General features: G+C 36.1%; 1 protein-coding gene across 1 annotated transcript in view; it reads right to left on the bottom strand.

Annotated features, from left to right (window-relative positions):
- The window catches only part of gas6 (growth arrest-specific 6), a 28,444-nt gene extending 10,015 nt beyond the window's left edge, over window positions 1–18,429 (bottom strand). Inside the window, exons 1-8 of the mRNA XM_058752453.1 lie at window positions 18,221–18,429; window positions 17,973–18,133; window positions 14,769–14,793; window positions 14,536–14,598; window positions 9,414–9,536; window positions 4,653–4,772; window positions 3,731–3,856; window positions 1,653–1,774 (exon numbers count right to left, since the gene is read on the bottom strand). Coding sequence (XP_058608436.1) covers window positions 1,653–1,774; window positions 3,731–3,856; window positions 4,653–4,772; window positions 9,414–9,536; window positions 14,536–14,598; window positions 14,769–14,793; window positions 17,973–18,133; window positions 18,221–18,281 — 801 coding nt within the window. The 5' untranslated portion in view covers window positions 18,282–18,429. The remainder of the gene's footprint in view (window positions 1–1,652; window positions 1,775–3,730; window positions 3,857–4,652; window positions 4,773–9,413; window positions 9,537–14,535; window positions 14,599–14,768; window positions 14,794–17,972; window positions 18,134–18,220) is intronic.
- Between the last annotated feature and the right edge of the window lie 1,522 nt (window positions 18,430–19,951).

Genomic DNA, 19,951 nt, shown 5'->3' with positions numbered 1-19,951 from the left:
ACAAAATCACAAGAGTAAAAAACTCAACTTAAAATGTGCTCGAAAACAAGACTTGTTAAGATTTGTTGAGACTTGTTAATATTGATATTTTTAATTATATTTTATTTATGTATTTTCATTCTGTATTTTATTTCTGTATTGTTTTAATTTTAAGGTTTAGTAATTTTATGTGCTTTTATCATTTGTGACCCTGGACCACAAAACCAGTCTTAAGTGTCAGAGATTTATGAGGTTTATACATCATCTGAATAAATAGCTTTCCATTGATGTATGGTTTGTTATGATCGGACAATATTTGTCTGAGATACAACTATTTGAAAATCTGGAATCTGAGGGTGCAAAAAAATCTAAATATTGAGAAAATCACCTTTAAAGTTGTTCAAATGAAGTTCTTAGCAATGCATATTACTAAACAAAAATGAACTTTTGATATATTTACGGTAGGAAATTTGCTAAATATCTTCATGGAACATGATCTTAATATCCTAATGATTTTTGGCATAAAAGAGAAATGTATAATTTTGACCCATACAATGTATTGTTGGCTATTGCTACAAATATAGCTGTGCTGCTTATGACTGCTTTTGTGCTGCAGGGACACATTTTATTAGTTTTCACTGCCAGTTATTAGTAACTTAAAGCAGGGTTATTAGTTAACTAAGACTTTAACTAAAATTTAAAAAAGTCACATTTTAAAATAAAAGTTAACTGAAATAAAATAAAATATAAAAAATGTTTTATTTCAGATAGTTTCCAATGCTACATTTATCATTTTAATTAAATTTAACTTGATGTACAAAATAACTAAAACTGAAATAAAAAATTACTGAAAATTATTTTATATAATAATAATTTATATAATATTATATATATAAAATATATAAACAAACTACTAAAAATTACACAAACACAACAAAATGACTAATATATATATATATATATATATATCTATATATATATATATATATATATATATGTGTGTGTGTGTGTGTGCATGTGATATTATATATATATATATATATATATATATATACATACACACACAGACAAAAAATTACTAAAAAACATAAAATTAATAAAAACAATATGTCTGGCTGTTTTTCTGTTTATAGTTTAAGGGTGAATACATTTAAAATGATGTTATGAAATAAATATGAAATCGCACTGCAAAAAAAATGATTTTCTTCCTTAGTATTTTTGTCTTGTTCTCTTGTATAAATATCTACAAATTCTGGAATTAAGATGCAGTTATTGACAAGTAAAATTACTTAGGATATTATGTCTTGTTTTCTGGAAAAATTATCCAAATTTTGTTAGTTTTTGCTTAAAACAAGTAAAAATATCTGCCAATGGGGTAAGACAATGGACAATTATATGTCACTTATAAATGATTAAATACAAAATCAATAGCAGTTATTAAGATTGATGTGGTTTGGAATTGGTCAAATGTGCTTGGAAAAAAATATAATTATGCACACTGTGTACAATGTTCACTTGAACTCGTTTGAGGCAAAATTTATTTTTATTTTTGATACATTTGTATTTTTTTAAATGCAATATATGTAGAGAATATGTAGTGTGTGTGTGTGTGTGTGTGTGTGTGTGTCTGTGTGTGTGTGAGTGTTAGAGTAAGTGTGTGTGTGTGAGATCACCTCACAGCTCCTGAAGTCTTGTCCCAGTCTCTTCCCCTGCCGCCCGTCACAGTAGCAGCGGAAACTTCCCGGCGTGTTCACACACTCCTCCTCACACACGTGCGTCTCACACTCGTCCACGTCTGACCGGAACAACAGGAGCGACTCATGAGCTCAAACACACCAACATCACAACATCCTCAAACACAATACTTCTATTCATCAACACCAGATGAACACGTTCAGCTCTCATTCATCTGAAAACACAGCATTTATAAACCGAATCTGAGCGTTTCATTCTTCACCTGCTCTGTGTCTTTAAGAGTCAACAGGAAGTGACCCGGAGTGAAAGACGCACACGTTATAGAATTGTTTACTCTTGTTTTGGATGTAATAGAACATGCTGACATATACAGTATGAGATTAGAAGGAGAAAGCAGTGAACATGAATCTTTGTGGTTCCTGTGGAAATATGCTTGTAACACTGATGTGGGAATCCTGAAAGATGTTTAAACGGACGAACCACAAACGACCTGGAGGAATTTTCCTTGGTTGGCTGTGTAAGAACTGAAGTGGATCTATTGAGGCGTTATGTAAGCAGTTTCCTCTGACTACGTGAAAAGCTACAAAAAAAGACATGTTCCCAAAAGAACATCATATAATGAGATGGAAACATTATGATGAAATAATCAGTTCCTTCAGACTGACGCCACATTCAGAGCTGGGTTATTCTCCGCAACTGAAACTAAAACCAGAAGAAAACTAAAATTGTTACTGAAAATAAAATAAATGTTAACTGAAATAAATTATAAAAATTATCTTATTTCAGCTATTTACCAAAGCAACTTTTCTCATTTTTATTTAGTTTTGCATGATGTCCTACAATAACTAAAACTGAAATAAAAATGAATGAAAACTATATGGACAATTTTTTAATAAAGAAAAAAAAAAAAAAAACACGACAAAATTACTAAATCTTCAAGTAAAATTTAAATGGAAATGAAAACTAAAATTCAAACTATTAAAAAAAAAAAATTGTTATGAAAAAAAAAGTTAACTGAAATAAGAAAAAAAACAGCTATTTGCCAAAGCAACTTTTCTGATTTTCATTTAGTTTAGCTTGATGACTTAAAATAACTAAAACCAAAACTGTATCAAAACTAATTATATATATATATATATATATATATATATATATATATATATATATATATATATATATATATATATAAAATAAAATAAAACAAAAATAAAAATGAAAAAACTAAAATTACTAAACCTAAACTAAAATATAAATGAAATGAAAACTAAAATCAAAACCATAAAGTATTTTGTTAATTGAAATAAAATAAACATTAACTGAAAAAAATAAATAAATAAAAATTATTTCAGCTATTTGCCAAGGCAACATTTCTCATTTTCATTAGTTATTTAAGAAATATTTAAAATGTATTTAAATATTTATAAAAAGAAAAATTAAAAATTAAAATGACAAAGAACACTCAACAAAATTACTTAACCTTAAACTAAAATTAAAATAAAAAAGATGAATAAAAACCATAATAGTATAGTTTTTATAACACTAAAGTAACACTGATTGAGGCATATTTACTGTTATAAAACGGATAGTTCCGGTCCTTGATTCTGATTGGCTGAGCCGCATTAGAAGCTGTTGTAAATTACTCTACAAACATACACCTTTGTTTACATCTGTGTGTTGCTCGGCAACCGTTTCTGAGGAACTACATTGTTTGGCGGAAGAATAATGTTTTTATTAATACCATTACATTTTAATTGCTTTGTTTTATTTTGTGAAACCTTGCTGGTTAACCATTTAATAAAAGCAATAAGCCCCGTGAAGCCGTGGTTTACAGTGAGCTTCGCGTTGTGCCTAACAACGCCTCTTAGCTGTTATAAATTCACTGTAAACAACGGCTTCTTGGGGCTTATTGCTTGAGCAGTCCATATGAGCACTTGATCATGTGATGTTTTCACTAGTTTTTGAGAATGCACAGACTGATCAGTTATAGATTTATTGTGGCATCTGCTCTCTCTATAGGAGCATGATCTCGCTGTACGCTGGGATCCTGTAAACTCACCTACACAGCTCTTGGTGATGTTGTCGTAGAGGAACCCATCCTCACACAAGCAGTGGTAGCTCCCGATCAGGTTTGAGCAGCGCGCGGATCCGCACACATCTGGAGTCTCCACACACTCGTTCACATCTGTGGAGAAACATCTGCCTGATGAAGGACTCTCATACTCTCATACGCTCTAATTTAATTACAGTTACTTCTTATGTAATTGAATTTGTACAGTTATCTAATTACACTGTTGAATATATATATATATATATTATTCAAAAAGACATACACTGCATTGAAAGTACACATTTCATTTATTCTCTGGGAAACAAACCCTTGCTGTACCAAGATCTACTGCAGAGGTTCACAAAAAGTTTGAAGGAAAAAAAAGGGTGTGAAAAATTTAACAAATTAATTATAAAAATAAAATTAAACTAAGAAAAAAAGTGATTAAAATATAAATATATTCAATTTAAAAGAATAAATATATAAAATAAAATGGGTTTATCCAAAAAGACATACATTGCGTTCAAAGTAAACAGTATCCTCTGTACTAAAATTATAATTATTGTTTTTATTAAATATTAAAATAATAAAAGTGTATAAAACTAATAAATATTAAAATATGTAAATATAGAACAGTACAGTACAGCACTATAATAAGTAGTGAAAAATGTAATAATCTTGTAATGTTAGAGATACCGTATAAATTAGGTTTTATACATGAAAATATATAGCTCTACATTTTAGAGTGATCATATTTGGAGTGCAACACTAAGCTAAATTTGAGTAAAATCCAAATTAAACGTTTTAACCACAAACTAAAATAAATACCTTTTGAAGACTTTAAATCAGAGCTGAGATGCAAATGTCAGAAGTGTGCACAGCAGTACTGTTTGGTTTAGTGTTTGTCAGATTTTCCAGCGCTCACACTCACCCAGACACGTGTGGTGACCCGAGAGCGTGTATCCATGACGACAGGAGCAGCGGTAACTGCCCATGGTGTTGTTACAGTAGTGCTCACATCCACCGTTCGCTCTGCTGCACTCATCCACATCTGCAAAATCACAAACACACGCCATTAGCCAATCAGGAGCAGCTCGGGACTCAGGGATTGGCTGGAGTGGCGCCGGTGGGCGGAGACAGTGTTGGATGGCGGGCAGAAAGTCACTCACACTTTCCTCTGAACGTGAATCATCAGAGACGTGAATGTGGCTCTGTGCTGCGACTGACACTGCGGGTTTGATGAGTCACGGCTCAATAAGGCTACACTCACACATCCACTTGCTACACAGTTGCTAAGGTGTTCTGAATGGTTGTTAACATGTTGCTAGGGTGTTCCGACTGATTGCCAAGGCAGTGATGGCCAAATCTGCTGCTATGTCGGTTAGTAAGGAGTTCTAACTTGTTACTAAGCAGTTGCTAGGGTGTTTTGGGTGATTATTCTAACAACCATATAGCAACAGGCATTGTTACATGGTTGCTAAGGTGTATTATTTGGTTAACACACTGCTATGCAGTTGCTAGGGTGTTTCGACTGATTGCCAAGGCAGTGATTGCCAAATATGTTGCTATGTGGTTGCTAGTGTGTTCTGGGTGATTATTCTAACAACCATATAGCAACAGGCATTGTTACATGGTTGGTAAGGTGCATTATGTGGTTAACATACCGCTATGCAGTTGCTAGGGTGTTCTGAGTGATTGCCAGGGTGTTGCTATGTGGTTTCTAAGGTGTTCTAACTTGTTGCTAAGCCGTTGGTAGTGTGTTCTGGGTAATTATCCTAATAATGGGTGTTGTCATGTGTTCTGAATGGTTTAACATGTTGCTATGCAGTTGCTAGGGTGTTCTGAGTGATTGCCAAGGTGTTACTATGTGGTTGCTAAGGTGCTCTAACTTGTTGCTATGCAGTTGCTAGGGTGTTCTGGGTGATTATCCTAACAACCATATAGCAACAGGTGTTGCTACATGGTTTCTAAGGTGTATCATTTGGTTAACTGTTATACGGTTACTAGGGTGTTCTGAGTGATTGCCAAGGTGTTGCTATATGGGTTGCTAAAGTGTGCTAATTTGTTGCCATGTGGTTGCTAGTGTGTTCTAACTGGTTGCTAAGAAGTTGCTAGGGTGTTCTGGGTGATTGCCAAGGTGTTGCTATGGTGTTCTAATTTGCTGCTATGTGATTTGGTAAGGAGTTCTAACTTGTTACCAAGCAGTTGCTAGGGTGTTTTGGTGATTATCCTGACAACCATATAGCAACAGGCATTGTTACCAGTTTGCAGTTGCTAGGGTGTTCTGAATGATTGCCAGGGTGTTGCTATGTGGTTGCTACAGTTATCTAATTTGTTGCTATGTAGTTGCTAAGGTGTTCTGGGTGATTATCCTAACAATGGGTGTTGTCATGTGTTCTGAATGGTTGCTAACAAAGTTGCTATGCAGTTGCTAGGGTGTTCTGGGTGATTGCCAGGGTGTTGCTATGTGGTTGCTATGGTGACCTAATTTGTTGCTATGTAGTCGCTAGGGTGTTCTGGGTGATTATCCTAACAATAGGTGTTGTCATGTGATCTAAATGGTTGCTAACATAGTTGCTATGCAGTTGCTAGGGTGTTCCGAGTGACTGCCAAGGCATTGCTATGTGGTTGTTAAAGTGTTCTAACTGGTTGCTAAGCAGTTGCTAGGGTGTTGTGGGTGGTTTCTAAGGCATTAATATGTGGTGCTAAGATGTTCTGAGTAGTTGTTTGCAGTTGCTATGGCATTGCTAGATGGTTGCTAAGGTGTTCTAATGAGTCTTAACTTGGCAAACAATACTCATACTGGTATTCTGAGTGTTTCAGCGTACAAGAAACTGCTCAGCTCCTGCTGACTCAGGGAACGTGATGGATGATCCTGCAGGTTTCGAGATCTACTAGCACAACCTGTGCTACTATAAGAACATTGTGCATCATCTGATATGAGCACAGGTCAGCAGAAGAACAGCACAGGAAGTGCTGCATCATTCACATCCTCAATGACATTCAGAGCTAAACATCACCATCAATAGAAGATCGAGATGTTCCCGATGATGAAACCAGACATCTTTAAAAATCTAGATGCATGTGGAAGGCTCTCAGAAATGCTATCTTTAAGAATATGAAATATATAACCATAATGGATGTGTTCAAATCAGGTGTGCCATACATGTCCTGAAAAGAGAAGCCAAAATATTTCAATCGCCATCTGGTGGCTGGCTGCAGTATAGCTCATAAACCCCGCCCTCTACATGTAAATGAATGAGATGAGATTCAGATTAAAATGTCTAATTACACTTCAAATACATTGTTTTTTTTTTTTAAATATGTTTGCTTTTAAAGGGGTCATATGATGATGCTAAAAAGAACATTATTTTGTATATTTGGTGTAATGCAATGTGTTTATGCGGTTTAAGGTTAAAAAAACACATTATTTTCCACATGCCATACATTATTGTTGCTCCTCTCTGCCCCGCCTTTCTGAATCGCATCGATTTTTACAAAGCTCATCATTCTGAAAAGTGCGGTGTGCTCTGATTGGCCAGATATCCAGTGCGTTGTGATTGGCAGAATACCTCAAGCGTGTGACAGAAATGTTACGCCCCTTACCATATTTGAATACACACAGCGTCTCCACGAGAACAATACTACAGCGACAATAAAATTACGCCTTCTTTCTTTGCGTAAACATTTGGGTGGTGTTATGGAAAAGGGTTTTAGGAAGGCGTGGATAAGTCTTAACGTTTATAAAGAATATCTCTTTAGGTTTGAGACTTTAGTCTTTGCAACTTTATGGATCTTATATATGCACAAACAGCTTGTAAAACTCCAAAGACAAAGGAAAACTTGAAATCGCATCATATGACCCCTTTAATTAGTTATTTGATGCTATAAAAACGAATCACTACTGCGCAGACTCACGCTCCAAACGAATCACTACAGCGCAGACTATGCCTCCAAACGAATCGCTACAGCGTAGACTCGGGCTCTAAGTGAATCGCTACTGCACAGACTCTGCCTGTAAATGAATCACTACTGCGCAGACTCTGCCTGTAAATGAATCAATACTGCGCAGACTCTGGCTCTAAGTGAATCACTACTGCGCAGACTCTGCCTGTAAATGAATCACTACTGCGCAGACTATGCCTCCAAACGAATCACTACAGCGTAGACTCAGGCTCTAAACGAATCACTACTGCGCAGACTCTGCCTGTAAATGAATCACTACTGCGAAGACTCTGCCTGTAAATGAATCAATACTGCGCAGACTCTGGCTCTAAGTGAATCACTACTGCGCAGACTCTGCCTGTAAATGAATCAATACTGCGCAGACTCTGGCTCTAAGTGAATCACTACTGCGCAGACTCTGCCTGTAAATGAATCACTACTGCGCAGACTCTGGCTCTAAGTGAATCACTACTGCGCAGACTATGCCTCCAAACGAATCACTACAGCGTAGACTCAGGCTCTAAACGAATCACTACTGCGCAGACTCTGCATGTAAATGAATCACTACTGCGAAGACTCTGCCTGTAAATGAATCACTACTGCACAGACTCTGGCTCTAAGTGAATCACTACTGCGCAGACTCTGGCTCTAAGTGAATCACTACTGCGCAGACTATGCCTCCAAACGAATCACTACAGCGTAGACTCAGGCTCTAAACGAATCACTACTGCGCAGACTCTGCCTGTAAATGAATCACTACTGCGAAGACTCTGCCTGTAAATGAATCAATACTGCGCAGACTCTGGCTCTAAGTGAATCACTACTGCGCAGACTCTGCCTGTAAATGAATCACTACTGCGCAGACTCTGGCTCTAAGTGAATCACTACAGCGCAGACTATGCCTCCAAACGAATCACTACAGCGTAGACTCAGGCTCTAAATGAATCACTACTGCGCAGACTATGCCTCCAAACGAATCACTACAGCGTAGACTCAGGCTCTAAATGAATCACTACTGCGAAGACTCTGCATGTAAATGAATCACTACTGCGAAGACTCTGCCTGTAAATGAATCACTACTGCACAGACTCTGGCTCTAAGTGAATCACTACTGCGCAGACTCTGGCTCTAAGTGAATCACTACAGCGCAGACTATGCCTCCAAACGAATCACTACAGCGTAGACTCAGGCTCTAAATGAATCACTACTGCGCAGACTCTGCCTGTAAATGAATCACTACTGCGAAGACTCTGCCTGTAAATGAATCACTACTGCGCAGACTCTGGCTCTAAGTGAATCACTACTGCGCAGACTCTGCCTGTAAATGAATCACTACTGCGCAGACTCTGGCTCTAAGTGAATCACTACTGCGCAGACTATGCCTCCAAGCGAATCACTACAGCGTAGACTCAGGCTCTAAGCGAATCACTACTGCGCAGACTCTGCCTCTAAGTGAATCACTACTGCGCAGACTCTGCCTGTAAATGAATCACTACTGCATCAGTCAGAGTCAGGATCCAAATGACATCACTGCCACAAGATGACAGTGGTTCTACTGGGATGTTTTAGCTTCACTTTTCTATAGTGGAAGGAATTGTAGACATGCACATTTTTTTTACAGTCTATGGTTAAGATACTGTCTGTATGAACTGCATTTTCATTGTTTTTGAATAAATGATCCAGAGAATAATATTCATCAGCAACTTGAACCTGAATGCGTGTCTGATCAGCTGATGTGTGTTTGTACCTTTCTCACATCTGACACCGCTCCATCCTGTGAAACAATGACATTGGAATTCGCCCTTTTTGTCCTCACAGCGCACCGTCCCGTGATGATTGCAGGGGTTCGGGGAACATTGGTCTGGAATGTCTGCAGGATAGAGAGAGAGAGAGAGAGAGAGAGAGATGAGTCACGAAACACATTCAGCTTCTGTAATGTGCTGTTTGAAACACATCGGATATGAAATCCTATAACATCCTTTGACTACAAGCTTTTTTCCTGTAGCTGTAACCTTCATGGCATTACATTTATTCATTTAGCAGATGTTTTTTATCCAAAGCAACTTACAAACCTGAACTAACCATGTGAAACATGTCTAAATAATTTATTAATCTTAATGTTAATTTCAACGTTTACTAATACATTATTAAAATCAAAAGTTGTATCTGTTAATATTATTTAATGGACCGAACATGAACTAACAGTTGTATTTTCATGTACTAATATGTGACCCTGGACCACAAAACCAGTCTTAAGTCACTGGGGTATATTTGTAGCAATAGCCAAAGATACATTGTATGGGTCAAAATTATAAAAAAAATTTTTGTGTCAAATATCATTAGGATATTAAGTAAAGATCATGTTCCATGAAGATATTTTGTAAATTTCTTACCGTAAACTTCATTTTTGATTAGATATATACATTGCTAGGAATTTCATTTGGACAACTTTTTCTCAATATTTAGATTTTTTGCCCCTCAGATTCCAGATTTTCAAATAGTTGTATCTCAGCCAAATATTGTCCGATCCTAACAAACCATACATCAATGGAAAGCTTATTTATTCAGATGATGTATAAATCTCAATTTCGAAAAATTGACACTTAAGACTGGTTTTGTGGTCCAGGGTCACATATGAACAAAGACCAAACAATACTGTGACAAATATACTGCACAACACATATTAAGGTTGTGAGAAGCTCAACATACGTGTTGCGTAATAGTAGTGTGTACATTTGCTTTTTTCATACGTTTTATAATTGTACAGCATATTGGTCAACTAACTGTTGTTTTTAATTTTGCTTTATGGTATAAATTGCTTTGCCTTGCTCATCTTTTGTGAATGCTAGTTAATGCATTAACTAACGTTAAGTAATGAGTAGTGCTGTCGAATGATTAATCGCGTTTTTGTTTACATAATATATGTGTACTGTGTAGGTACAGATATGAAAATTTTGGCCGATACCGATAACCGATAATTCTATATAAATGAAAACCGATAACCGATATGTTGGCCGATAAATCAAAATCCAAAATTCTGATTACAAAAAAAAGTCTCACCATTAAATGCCATTAAACACTTCAACATAAATCAAACATAAAGCAGCCTTACAAATAAATAAAACACTGCTAAAATAATGCAAACAAGTCACTGGACAACATTACTTAACGTTACATGTAAAAATAAATAAATAAATAAATAAATCATGTGCCATGGATAAATTAAACGGAATAGCCTCCGCACCGACAATTAAATCATTTTAATTAAACCATATTGTTGATGAATATAATAAGATAAAAAATAAAAGTGGTGGTTATTATTATTAATATATCAATGATTTTGAAAAAGTATCTTAAATTAATACCACTGTTTCAAATAGCAGCATGCAGTTTTAGCTGCGTGCGCTGCTGAAGAGCTGAATGAACACCGGTAAACTGAAGCGCTTATTTTTACAACATAAACATAATATTATAACTTATATATATTATAACTTATATATGCACAAAAAGATGCAAATGCGCGAGATGTGATGCTCTTGTCTCTTCCCGCAATAATGCGCTGAAACGCGACAAATTAAACCAAAGAATTCACAATGTTTTATTATAATAGTGTTCTCATAATGATATTATATGATAGTCCCAATCATTGTTATTAATGTTGTGCATTGCTGTTCGAGCTGCGTGTGCTGAAACTGAAGAGCTGCACACTGGTAAACTGATGCGCTTTGCTGGCAGCTTATTTAACTCAAGGAAACGAATCATATATGAGATTAATCAGCTATTTATACAACATAAACATAATATTACAACTTATATATAAAAAAGACGCAAATGCACAAGTAAACTCGAACTAAGTTACGTGCTAACCAGTATGTGTAACTTCTGTTGTGGATGCACTCTCCCCGCAACAACGCGCTGAAACACGACAAATTAGACCAAAGAATTCACAACGTTTTATAATAATATGTTCTCATTGTAATATATGATAGTCCCAATGATATAGGCCTAGTTATTAATGTTGTGCGCTGCTGTTTGAGCTGCATGCGCTGAGCTAAAGATGATCACAGAAGCGATATCTATTAATGCTCTATTAACTTAACCAAATAAATTCTACAGGCTTATAAGATAAATCAGATATATATACATAAAATAAACACAATATTACAACCTACAATTGCACAAAAGGCTGCAAATGCACAAGCAAACTTAACTGTGCTAATCATGAATGTGTAGATCCGTTGTGGATGCGCTTTTCCCATAACAACGCACTAAAACACGGGCGCACAAAGATTCCATTAATTATTTAACAGTAATGTTCTCATTATAATATGACAGACTTGCTGTACATGTTGCACTTCACTGTATTTTCCTTTTTGAAGTGATTCCAATAATATTTCAAGCAATTAAAAACCATCATGGCGAACAGTGTGCATCCGAAGTGCCTCTGCAGGAAATAATGCATTATTTATCGGCCTTAATATATTTCGGCCAAATTTTCTTATCGGTTTGATAACGATAACAGAAAAATTAACATTTATCGGCCGATACCGATATGGTGGCCGATATATCGTGCATCTCTAGTACTGTGTATATTTATTATGTATATATAAATACACACACATACAGTATTTTAAAAATATTAACATGCATACATTTATATTCATATAATTTATATTATGTATAAATATATTTAATATATAACCAACGTATTTTTTTCTTAAATATATACACATGCATGCGTGTGTATTTATGTATACATAATAAATATACACAGTACACATATATTATGTAAACAAAAACTTTTATTTTGGATGCGATTAATCGTTTGACAGCACTAGTAGTACACTGCAAAAAATTATTTTCTTCCTTAGTATTTTTGTCTTGTTTTCTTGTATAAATATCTACAAATTCTGGAATTAAGATGCATTTATTTGACAAGTAAAATGACAAGATATTTTGTCTTGTTTTCTGAAAAAACTATCCAAATTTTGTTCGTTTTTGCTTAAAACAAGCAAAAATATCTGCCAATGGGGTAAGAAAAATAATCTTGTTTAGCCTAAGATTATTTTTCTTATTTTCCCATTGGCAGATATTTTTACTTGTTTTAAGCAAAAACTAACAAAATTTGAATAATATTTTCAGAAGACAAGACAAAATATCTTAAGCTGTTCTGCATCCTGATTCAAGAATTTGTAGATATTTATACTAGAAAACAAGACAAAAATACTAAGGAAGAAAATATTTTTTGCAGTGTAATGAGATCTTATTGTAAAGTGTTACTGTTGAGTTTATCTAACATCCCACATGGTCTAGATGACGTCAGCTGAAAATAAAAGTCATTTCAGAGGTGGAGCAAGTTATTCAATTGTGCTGAAAGATTCTGAGGACATTCGTCGTTCTTTATAATAACGCCACTGATGAATCTTTCACACTATAGAACATGCACTAGAACAGTACATTTCTGCGAGTCTTTGAACTCTGTGTTTGGATGACTCTCTGGTTGTATCCGATGCGTTTGCTGATGGTGCATGAGACGAGAAGAGCTCAGAGATGCAGCATCTCTCGCTCTGACTCAGGCATTCTGCCGGACACAAACTGACCAATCACAGCGCAGCACGAGGCTGCCTCCGGATCAGCAGAAATGAGTAGAGCAGGACGAGCCTCCAGCAGACGTCATGAAGATCGTCACACACACACCCACCAGACCGGCTTCACTCATTCAGATGCTCACACACACCTCAAACCTGATTTACTGAGGGACGGGATGAGAACGAGAGGAGCGAGACGTTCAGACTCGAGAACAAACTCACCGTGAGCTCTTTATGAAGATATAAATATCACATCACTGCTTCAAACGCACTGCAGCACTGCAGACCGCCCGCCCGCCCGCACACACACACACACACACACATGCACACACACAGAATGACAGATAGATGGAGAGAAAGATGGATTTAACAATTGAAAGGCAAATAGATAGTCAAACATTTTTGAACAGTAAGATTTTTAATGTTTTTTAAAGAATTCTCTTCTGTTCACCAAGCCTTCATTTATTTGATCCAAAATACAGCAAAAACAGTAAAATTGTGAAATATTTCACTATTTAAAATAACTGCTTTCTATTTGAATATATTTTAAAATGTAATTTCTGTGATTAAAGCAGGATTTTCAGCATAATTACTCGTCACATAATCCTTCAGAAATCATTCTAATATGCTGATTTGCTACTCAATTTTTTATTATTTTTATCATCAATATTTACAGTAAAACAGTCGAGTAAATTTTTTTCAGGATTCTTTAATGAATAGAAAGATCAGCATTTATCTGAAATAAAAAGCTTTTGTAACATTATACACTATACCATTCAAAAGCTTTTGAGTAATTTTAAATTATTTATTTTATTTTTAAAATTTTATTTAGCGAGGATTCTTTAAATTGATCAAAAGTGATAAAGACATTTATAGTGTTACAAAAGACTTCTATTTCAGATAAATGCTGTTCTTTTGAATTTTCTATTTATCAAAAGAAACTTGAAAAATTCTACTCAGCTGTTTTCAACATAATAATAATAATAAATGTTTGTTGAGCAGCAAATCAGCATATTAGAATGATTTCTGAAGATCATGTGACACTGAGGACTGCAGTAATGATGCTGAAAATACAGCTGCGCATCACAGAAATAAATTACAGTTTAACACATATTCACATAGAAAGCAGCTACTTTAAATAGTACAATTTTTTGCTTTTACTGTTTGTGCTGTATTTTGGATCAAATAAATGCAGGCTTGGTGAACAGAAGAGACTTCTTTAAAAAGTATTAAAAATCTTACCGTTCAAACACTTTTGACAGACAGATGTGGGTCACTCACTGTGGACGCAGGTGATCAGATCCTGTTTCTTCTTCTCAGAGTCTCCAAACTTCTCCATACATGCTGGAGCATGAAAGAGAACCAAACACCTCCATCAGCATCAGCAGATGATTCAGCAAACCATCATCTCAATATATATATGAAATCATTCCAACCTTCATTACAACACAATCACAACACATAAAAAAAAATAAAATAAAAAAAAGAGTTGAGACACCCTGCAGCAGACTCACCCTGATACTTCGGATAGAAATATTCCTACAAAAAAACAAAAAGCCATGATGAGAAAATTACTGATTATAAACAGTATAACAGGTTTTGGTTAGTTATGAAGACACATGAGAACTGCACAGACAGTCCTGTCCTGACATGTCAAGCCCATATTTTGTCTTGCATGAGGGTGGATAATGTGTCTTGTCTCTGAGATGGTATGAAAGGACACACACACACACACAGCAGAGGTATGGGGTGGAGTAAAACTACAGAAGACTTCAGTCTCATTATGTACACCAATATCCCGGCAGTATTAATACAACAGCATTAATAAGAGCAAATGATTCATGCGTGACCCCAGTGACCCCTGAGCTAATCGATGTCACGTCCTCTGTGCATTAAACTCATGCAACTCTTAAACTAGTTTCATGGGTAAGTCAGCTGGTAAGCGGCATGCTGACTCACTCACACACACTGCAGTGAGAAATCTGCAGCGTCAGAGAAGCCGGTCGCATGCGCTGCTGGTGAATAATGCATGCAGCGAGTGGAAATCCAACATCTCTGACACGCAAACCTGCTTCACGTCTCCTTGACTCACCTCGCCTCATAGTAAAAAATACATTTATTTCATACTAAGTATAGTTCAAATCTATTAACATATTTACTGACGTATCGCTCGAGACTTACTGATATAAACATTTTAATTCAACTTTATTTGGCGTACTACTTGTGCACAATGCATATTTCTTAATATTAAGCCTAAAATGTGTTTTAATGTCACTATTGATGAGGATTGCATGATTTTTTAATAACATCAAGATATTTAAAGTGTACCTGAAGAATACTTACAATAGTTCCACTTTAGCACAATCTAATATATTTCAGTATATCTTTAGTTGGACCTCAGCCCTTCTTCTGCACAATCAAAGTGCATTAGGTACAAAATTAGTTGTTCTAATTTAGCAGACTTCAAGTATACCAGATTAGTATACTAAAAGTGGTATTTTTACTAGGTACATAAATATGTAAATGTTATATTTATTTTTCACTAGGGAGACACTGCAAAAATATTTTATGTCTTGTTTTCTAGTATAAATAGGTCGTTTAACTTGTCAAGTAAATGCATCCCAATTCAAGAATTTGTAGATATTTACACAAGAAAACAAGAAAAAATACTTGTAAAATACTAATCTTTTTTTTTTTTTTTTTGCAGTGCAGGCATGCATCTGCACTCTGCAACTTAAGTTGAATCCAGAAATTCTCATGGTCAAGCTAATAATAGAAAGTATCAGGGCGTCATAATCTTTCATGCTTCCCAAACATTCCCAATCCTTATTTACGGAGCAAACAGGATTAAATCTAATCAGCACATTCATGAGATGCATGCAGGGAACGACGCGTCAGACATGCGCCGCCACACTGGAATTCATTCTGTATCAAAAACACATTCCAGGCTCAGCTGTCAGTCACAGCAGTGACACGCCCCTCGGGGACCAATCAGAAGGCACACAGAGCGGCTCATTAGCATATGAGCTCCCAGAGGAGAACAGTCTGTGTTTGAGGAATCATATTCCTGCAGTGTTATTGACCTGACTCAGGTGCAGCGCACTGACTCATGGGAATATGTGACAGTAATAATAGCATCAATGCAGGATGCTCTGATGGAAAGAACTAATATTTCACATTCATATCATGTTTTCGTTACATTTTCATAGTACATTAAACTTACAACTATAATGTTCAGTATGTAGTTTGGTGCAGGGACTCAGAACAACTAGAAAAACTGGCAGTTTGTAAGACAATCAATCTGTCGATTATTTAGTTCTATTGAGTTTACAACCGCTTTATTTCACTAATAATACAAGCTCTATAAACAGGACAGCCTCCCTGTCAAATGAGAAAACTTAGAAAACTAGAGACTATGTAGTGCACACTAAGGAGCAGCACAGAATCATCAGAATTCAATGAGGATTCATCGAACATCAAACAAAAGCTGGAATGCAGTGCATTGACTAAAATGATCTATTGCTGCAGAAGCATGCTTGATGGTTAGTGAGTGTCACCAAATGCACACTAACTAGGGAGTGGCACCATCATTACTAAAGAGGTCGATGCTGAGATCACATCAAACATCAATTGGAATTCAGCATGTCGACTAAACCGATTAATCGTGGCAGCAGCGCACGCTAGTGAATTAAATAGTTATTGAGCATCTTCAAAGTGCATACTAACTAGGGAGTGGCACTAAATTCACTTAGAGGATGAAAGATCACATCAAACATCAGCTGGAATGTAGAGCATGGACTAAACCGATTAATCGCAGCAGCAGGGAACGCTAGCCAATTAGTTATTAGTTAGAACATCATCGAGTGTGCACCAACTAGGGAGCGGCACAGAATCATTACAGGTTTATGAGGATGAAACATCAAACATTATCTGGAATCCAGAGCATCTGTTAAAAAGAATGTATCGTGGCAGCAGGGAACAGTAGCCAATTAGTTATTAGTTAGTTAGGGAGCATCATCAAGTGCACACTAACTAGGGGTTGACACTATCATTACAGAAGAGGACAATGAGGACAATGAGGATTAAAGATAACATAAAAAATAAACTGGTGTCCAATGCATCGACTAAACCGATTAATCGCGGCAGCGCTAGTTAGTGAGCATCATTGAATGCACACTAACTAGGGATTGACAATATCATTACAGAAGAAGACAATAAGGATTAAAGATAACATAAAAAATAAACTGGTGTCCAATGCATCGACTAAACCGATTAATCGCGGCAGCGCTAGTTAGTTAGTGAGCATCATCGAGTGCACACTAACTAGGGATTGACAATATCATTACAGAAGAAGACAATAAGGATTAAAGATAACATAAAAAATAAACTGGTGTCCAATGCATCGACTAAACCGATTAATCGCGGCAGCGCTAGTTAGTTAGTGAGCATCATCGAGTGCACACTAACTAGGGATTGACAATATCATTACAGAAGAAGACAATAAGGATTAAAGATCACATAAAAATAAACTGGAGTTGAATGCATCGACTAAACCGATTAATCGCGGCAGCGCTAGTTAGTGAGCATCATCGAGTGCACACTAACTAGGGAGCAGCACAGAAACATTTCAGGTTGATGAGGATGAAACATCAAAGATTAGCTGGAATCCAGAGCATCCAGGACAGTAGCGCACACTAGTTAGTCAGTATTACTCTTACCGTCTCAGGGTCATTCTCAAACACTTCCCTCGCCTCCTCTTTAGTGCACCTCTCCTCCACACACTCCCTCTCCAGATGACCCTGCTTGGTCTCCTCGAACACCTGGTTCGCTCTCCGGTGTCTGCGGAGGAACTCGCTCGCCTCCTTCGGAGACACGGACACTGAAAACAGCAGAAACTCTCAACTTCTGCTGATCGCACTAGTTAGTGGTCACTGCACGGGAATAAGGGCTCGTTTGGCGTACTTACGCTGTGAGGAGCAGCCGATACACAGCAGGACGAAGCAGCAGATCCACGCAAACTCTCTCATGTTGGTTCTGCGTCAAACTTTCGCTCGTTCTGGACCAGAATCCTGCACTGATCCGCCACATTCAGAGCCGAACACGAGCGTGTCTGCAGCACTTTCAACCCTCCTCTCTCTCTCTCTCTCTCTCTCTCTCTCTCTCTCTCTAATCGTGAGCGGCAGATTCGTCGGTTTATTGGTGAAAGTTGCTGTGCGCAGGGAGTTCCCTATGCAGAATTTTCCTCTGCAATAGCAGATCACTGCAGTACATTCTGGGAAAAGATCCCTTTAAAGCGATAGATCGCCCAAAAAACGAAGACTGATATCATTTACTTGCCCTCGTCGTGTCCTTCAGAGTCTGTGTGACTTTCTGTTTCAGTGCAACACAAAAGGAGAAGCTCAGCAGAATGTTCAGGCTGCTCTGCATCAGGGACTACCCTACAAAACCAGTCATAAGTGTCAATTTTTCGAAATTGAGATTTATGCATCTTCTGAAAGCTGAATAAATCATCTTTCCATTGATGTATGGTTTGTTAGGATCGGACAATATTTGGCTGAGATGCAACAATTTGAAAATCTGGAATCCGAGGGTGCAAAAAAATCTAAATATTGAGAAAATCACCTTTAAAGTTGTTCAAATGAAGTTCTTAGCAATGCATATTACTAATCAAAAATGAAGTTTTTATATATTTACGGTAGGAAATGTACTAAATATCTTCATGGAACATGATCTTAATATCCTAATGATTTTTGGCATAAAAGAAAAATGGATAATTTTGACCCATACAATGTATTGTTGGCTATTGCTACAAATATACCCCAGCGACTTAAGACTGGTTTTGGGGTCCAGGGTCACATTTTATTCTTAATATTAAGAAATGTGCATTGTGCACAAGTAGTACACCAAATAAAGTTTAATTATCATTTTTATATCAGTAAGTCTCGAGTTATCTGTCAGTAAATATGTTAATAGATTTTAACTATACTTAGTATGAAATAAATGTATTGTAAATATATTGCTTTTTTTTACTAGGGTAGAGCTGTTGAGCTTTAAACAAGGACAAAATGCATTTTCATAAAAGTCTTCTAAAGTAATACACAGACTGAAATCTCATTTACGCATGCGCATATTCAGACTCGGCATGTGAAGATCAACGCTTCTACTGTAGCTGTTAAATCTTACAAGATTAACCTTACCTAGCCCTAACATTATATGTGCGTCCCAATTTACATACTTATGCACTTACAACATTAACTGCACTTTAAATAGACAGATTATGCACTTATTTAACTAAAAAACAAACAAACAAAGTGTGGAATATTTCATGCTCTCTACAGTTGCATGACAAAATAACCAAAAATTCATATACTGGACGGCTCAGATAACAATGAATGTCCTCAGAGCTTTGGCTACTGTAAATGTTCTTCCAGTAACAGAACGTTCAAAGTTATCTGGTCTTTCATAATGTTCTCAAAATAGCATAAAAACATTCCTGGAACGTTTTCCGAAACATTTTTTACCCAGTTAACAGAGAACGTTCTCAACTTTTTAAACTTTTTTTTTTTAAACGTTAAATATTTATGTTATATAATATCAGGACAAAACATTCTTATAACTTTAGTAATATTTGATATACATTTTCATAAGTTTAAGACAAAACGTTCTTAGAATATTAAAAATAAACATTATATTTTGA

The sequence above is a fragment of the Onychostoma macrolepis genome, chromosome 01 (genome assembly GCF_012432095.1).
Source record: "Onychostoma macrolepis isolate SWU-2019 chromosome 01, ASM1243209v1, whole genome shotgun sequence".
Lineage (NCBI taxonomy): Eukaryota > Metazoa > Chordata > Actinopteri > Cypriniformes > Cyprinidae > Onychostoma > Onychostoma macrolepis.
Note: the sequence above shows the minus strand (reverse complement) of the source record. Positions and strands in the feature narration are given on the sequence as shown.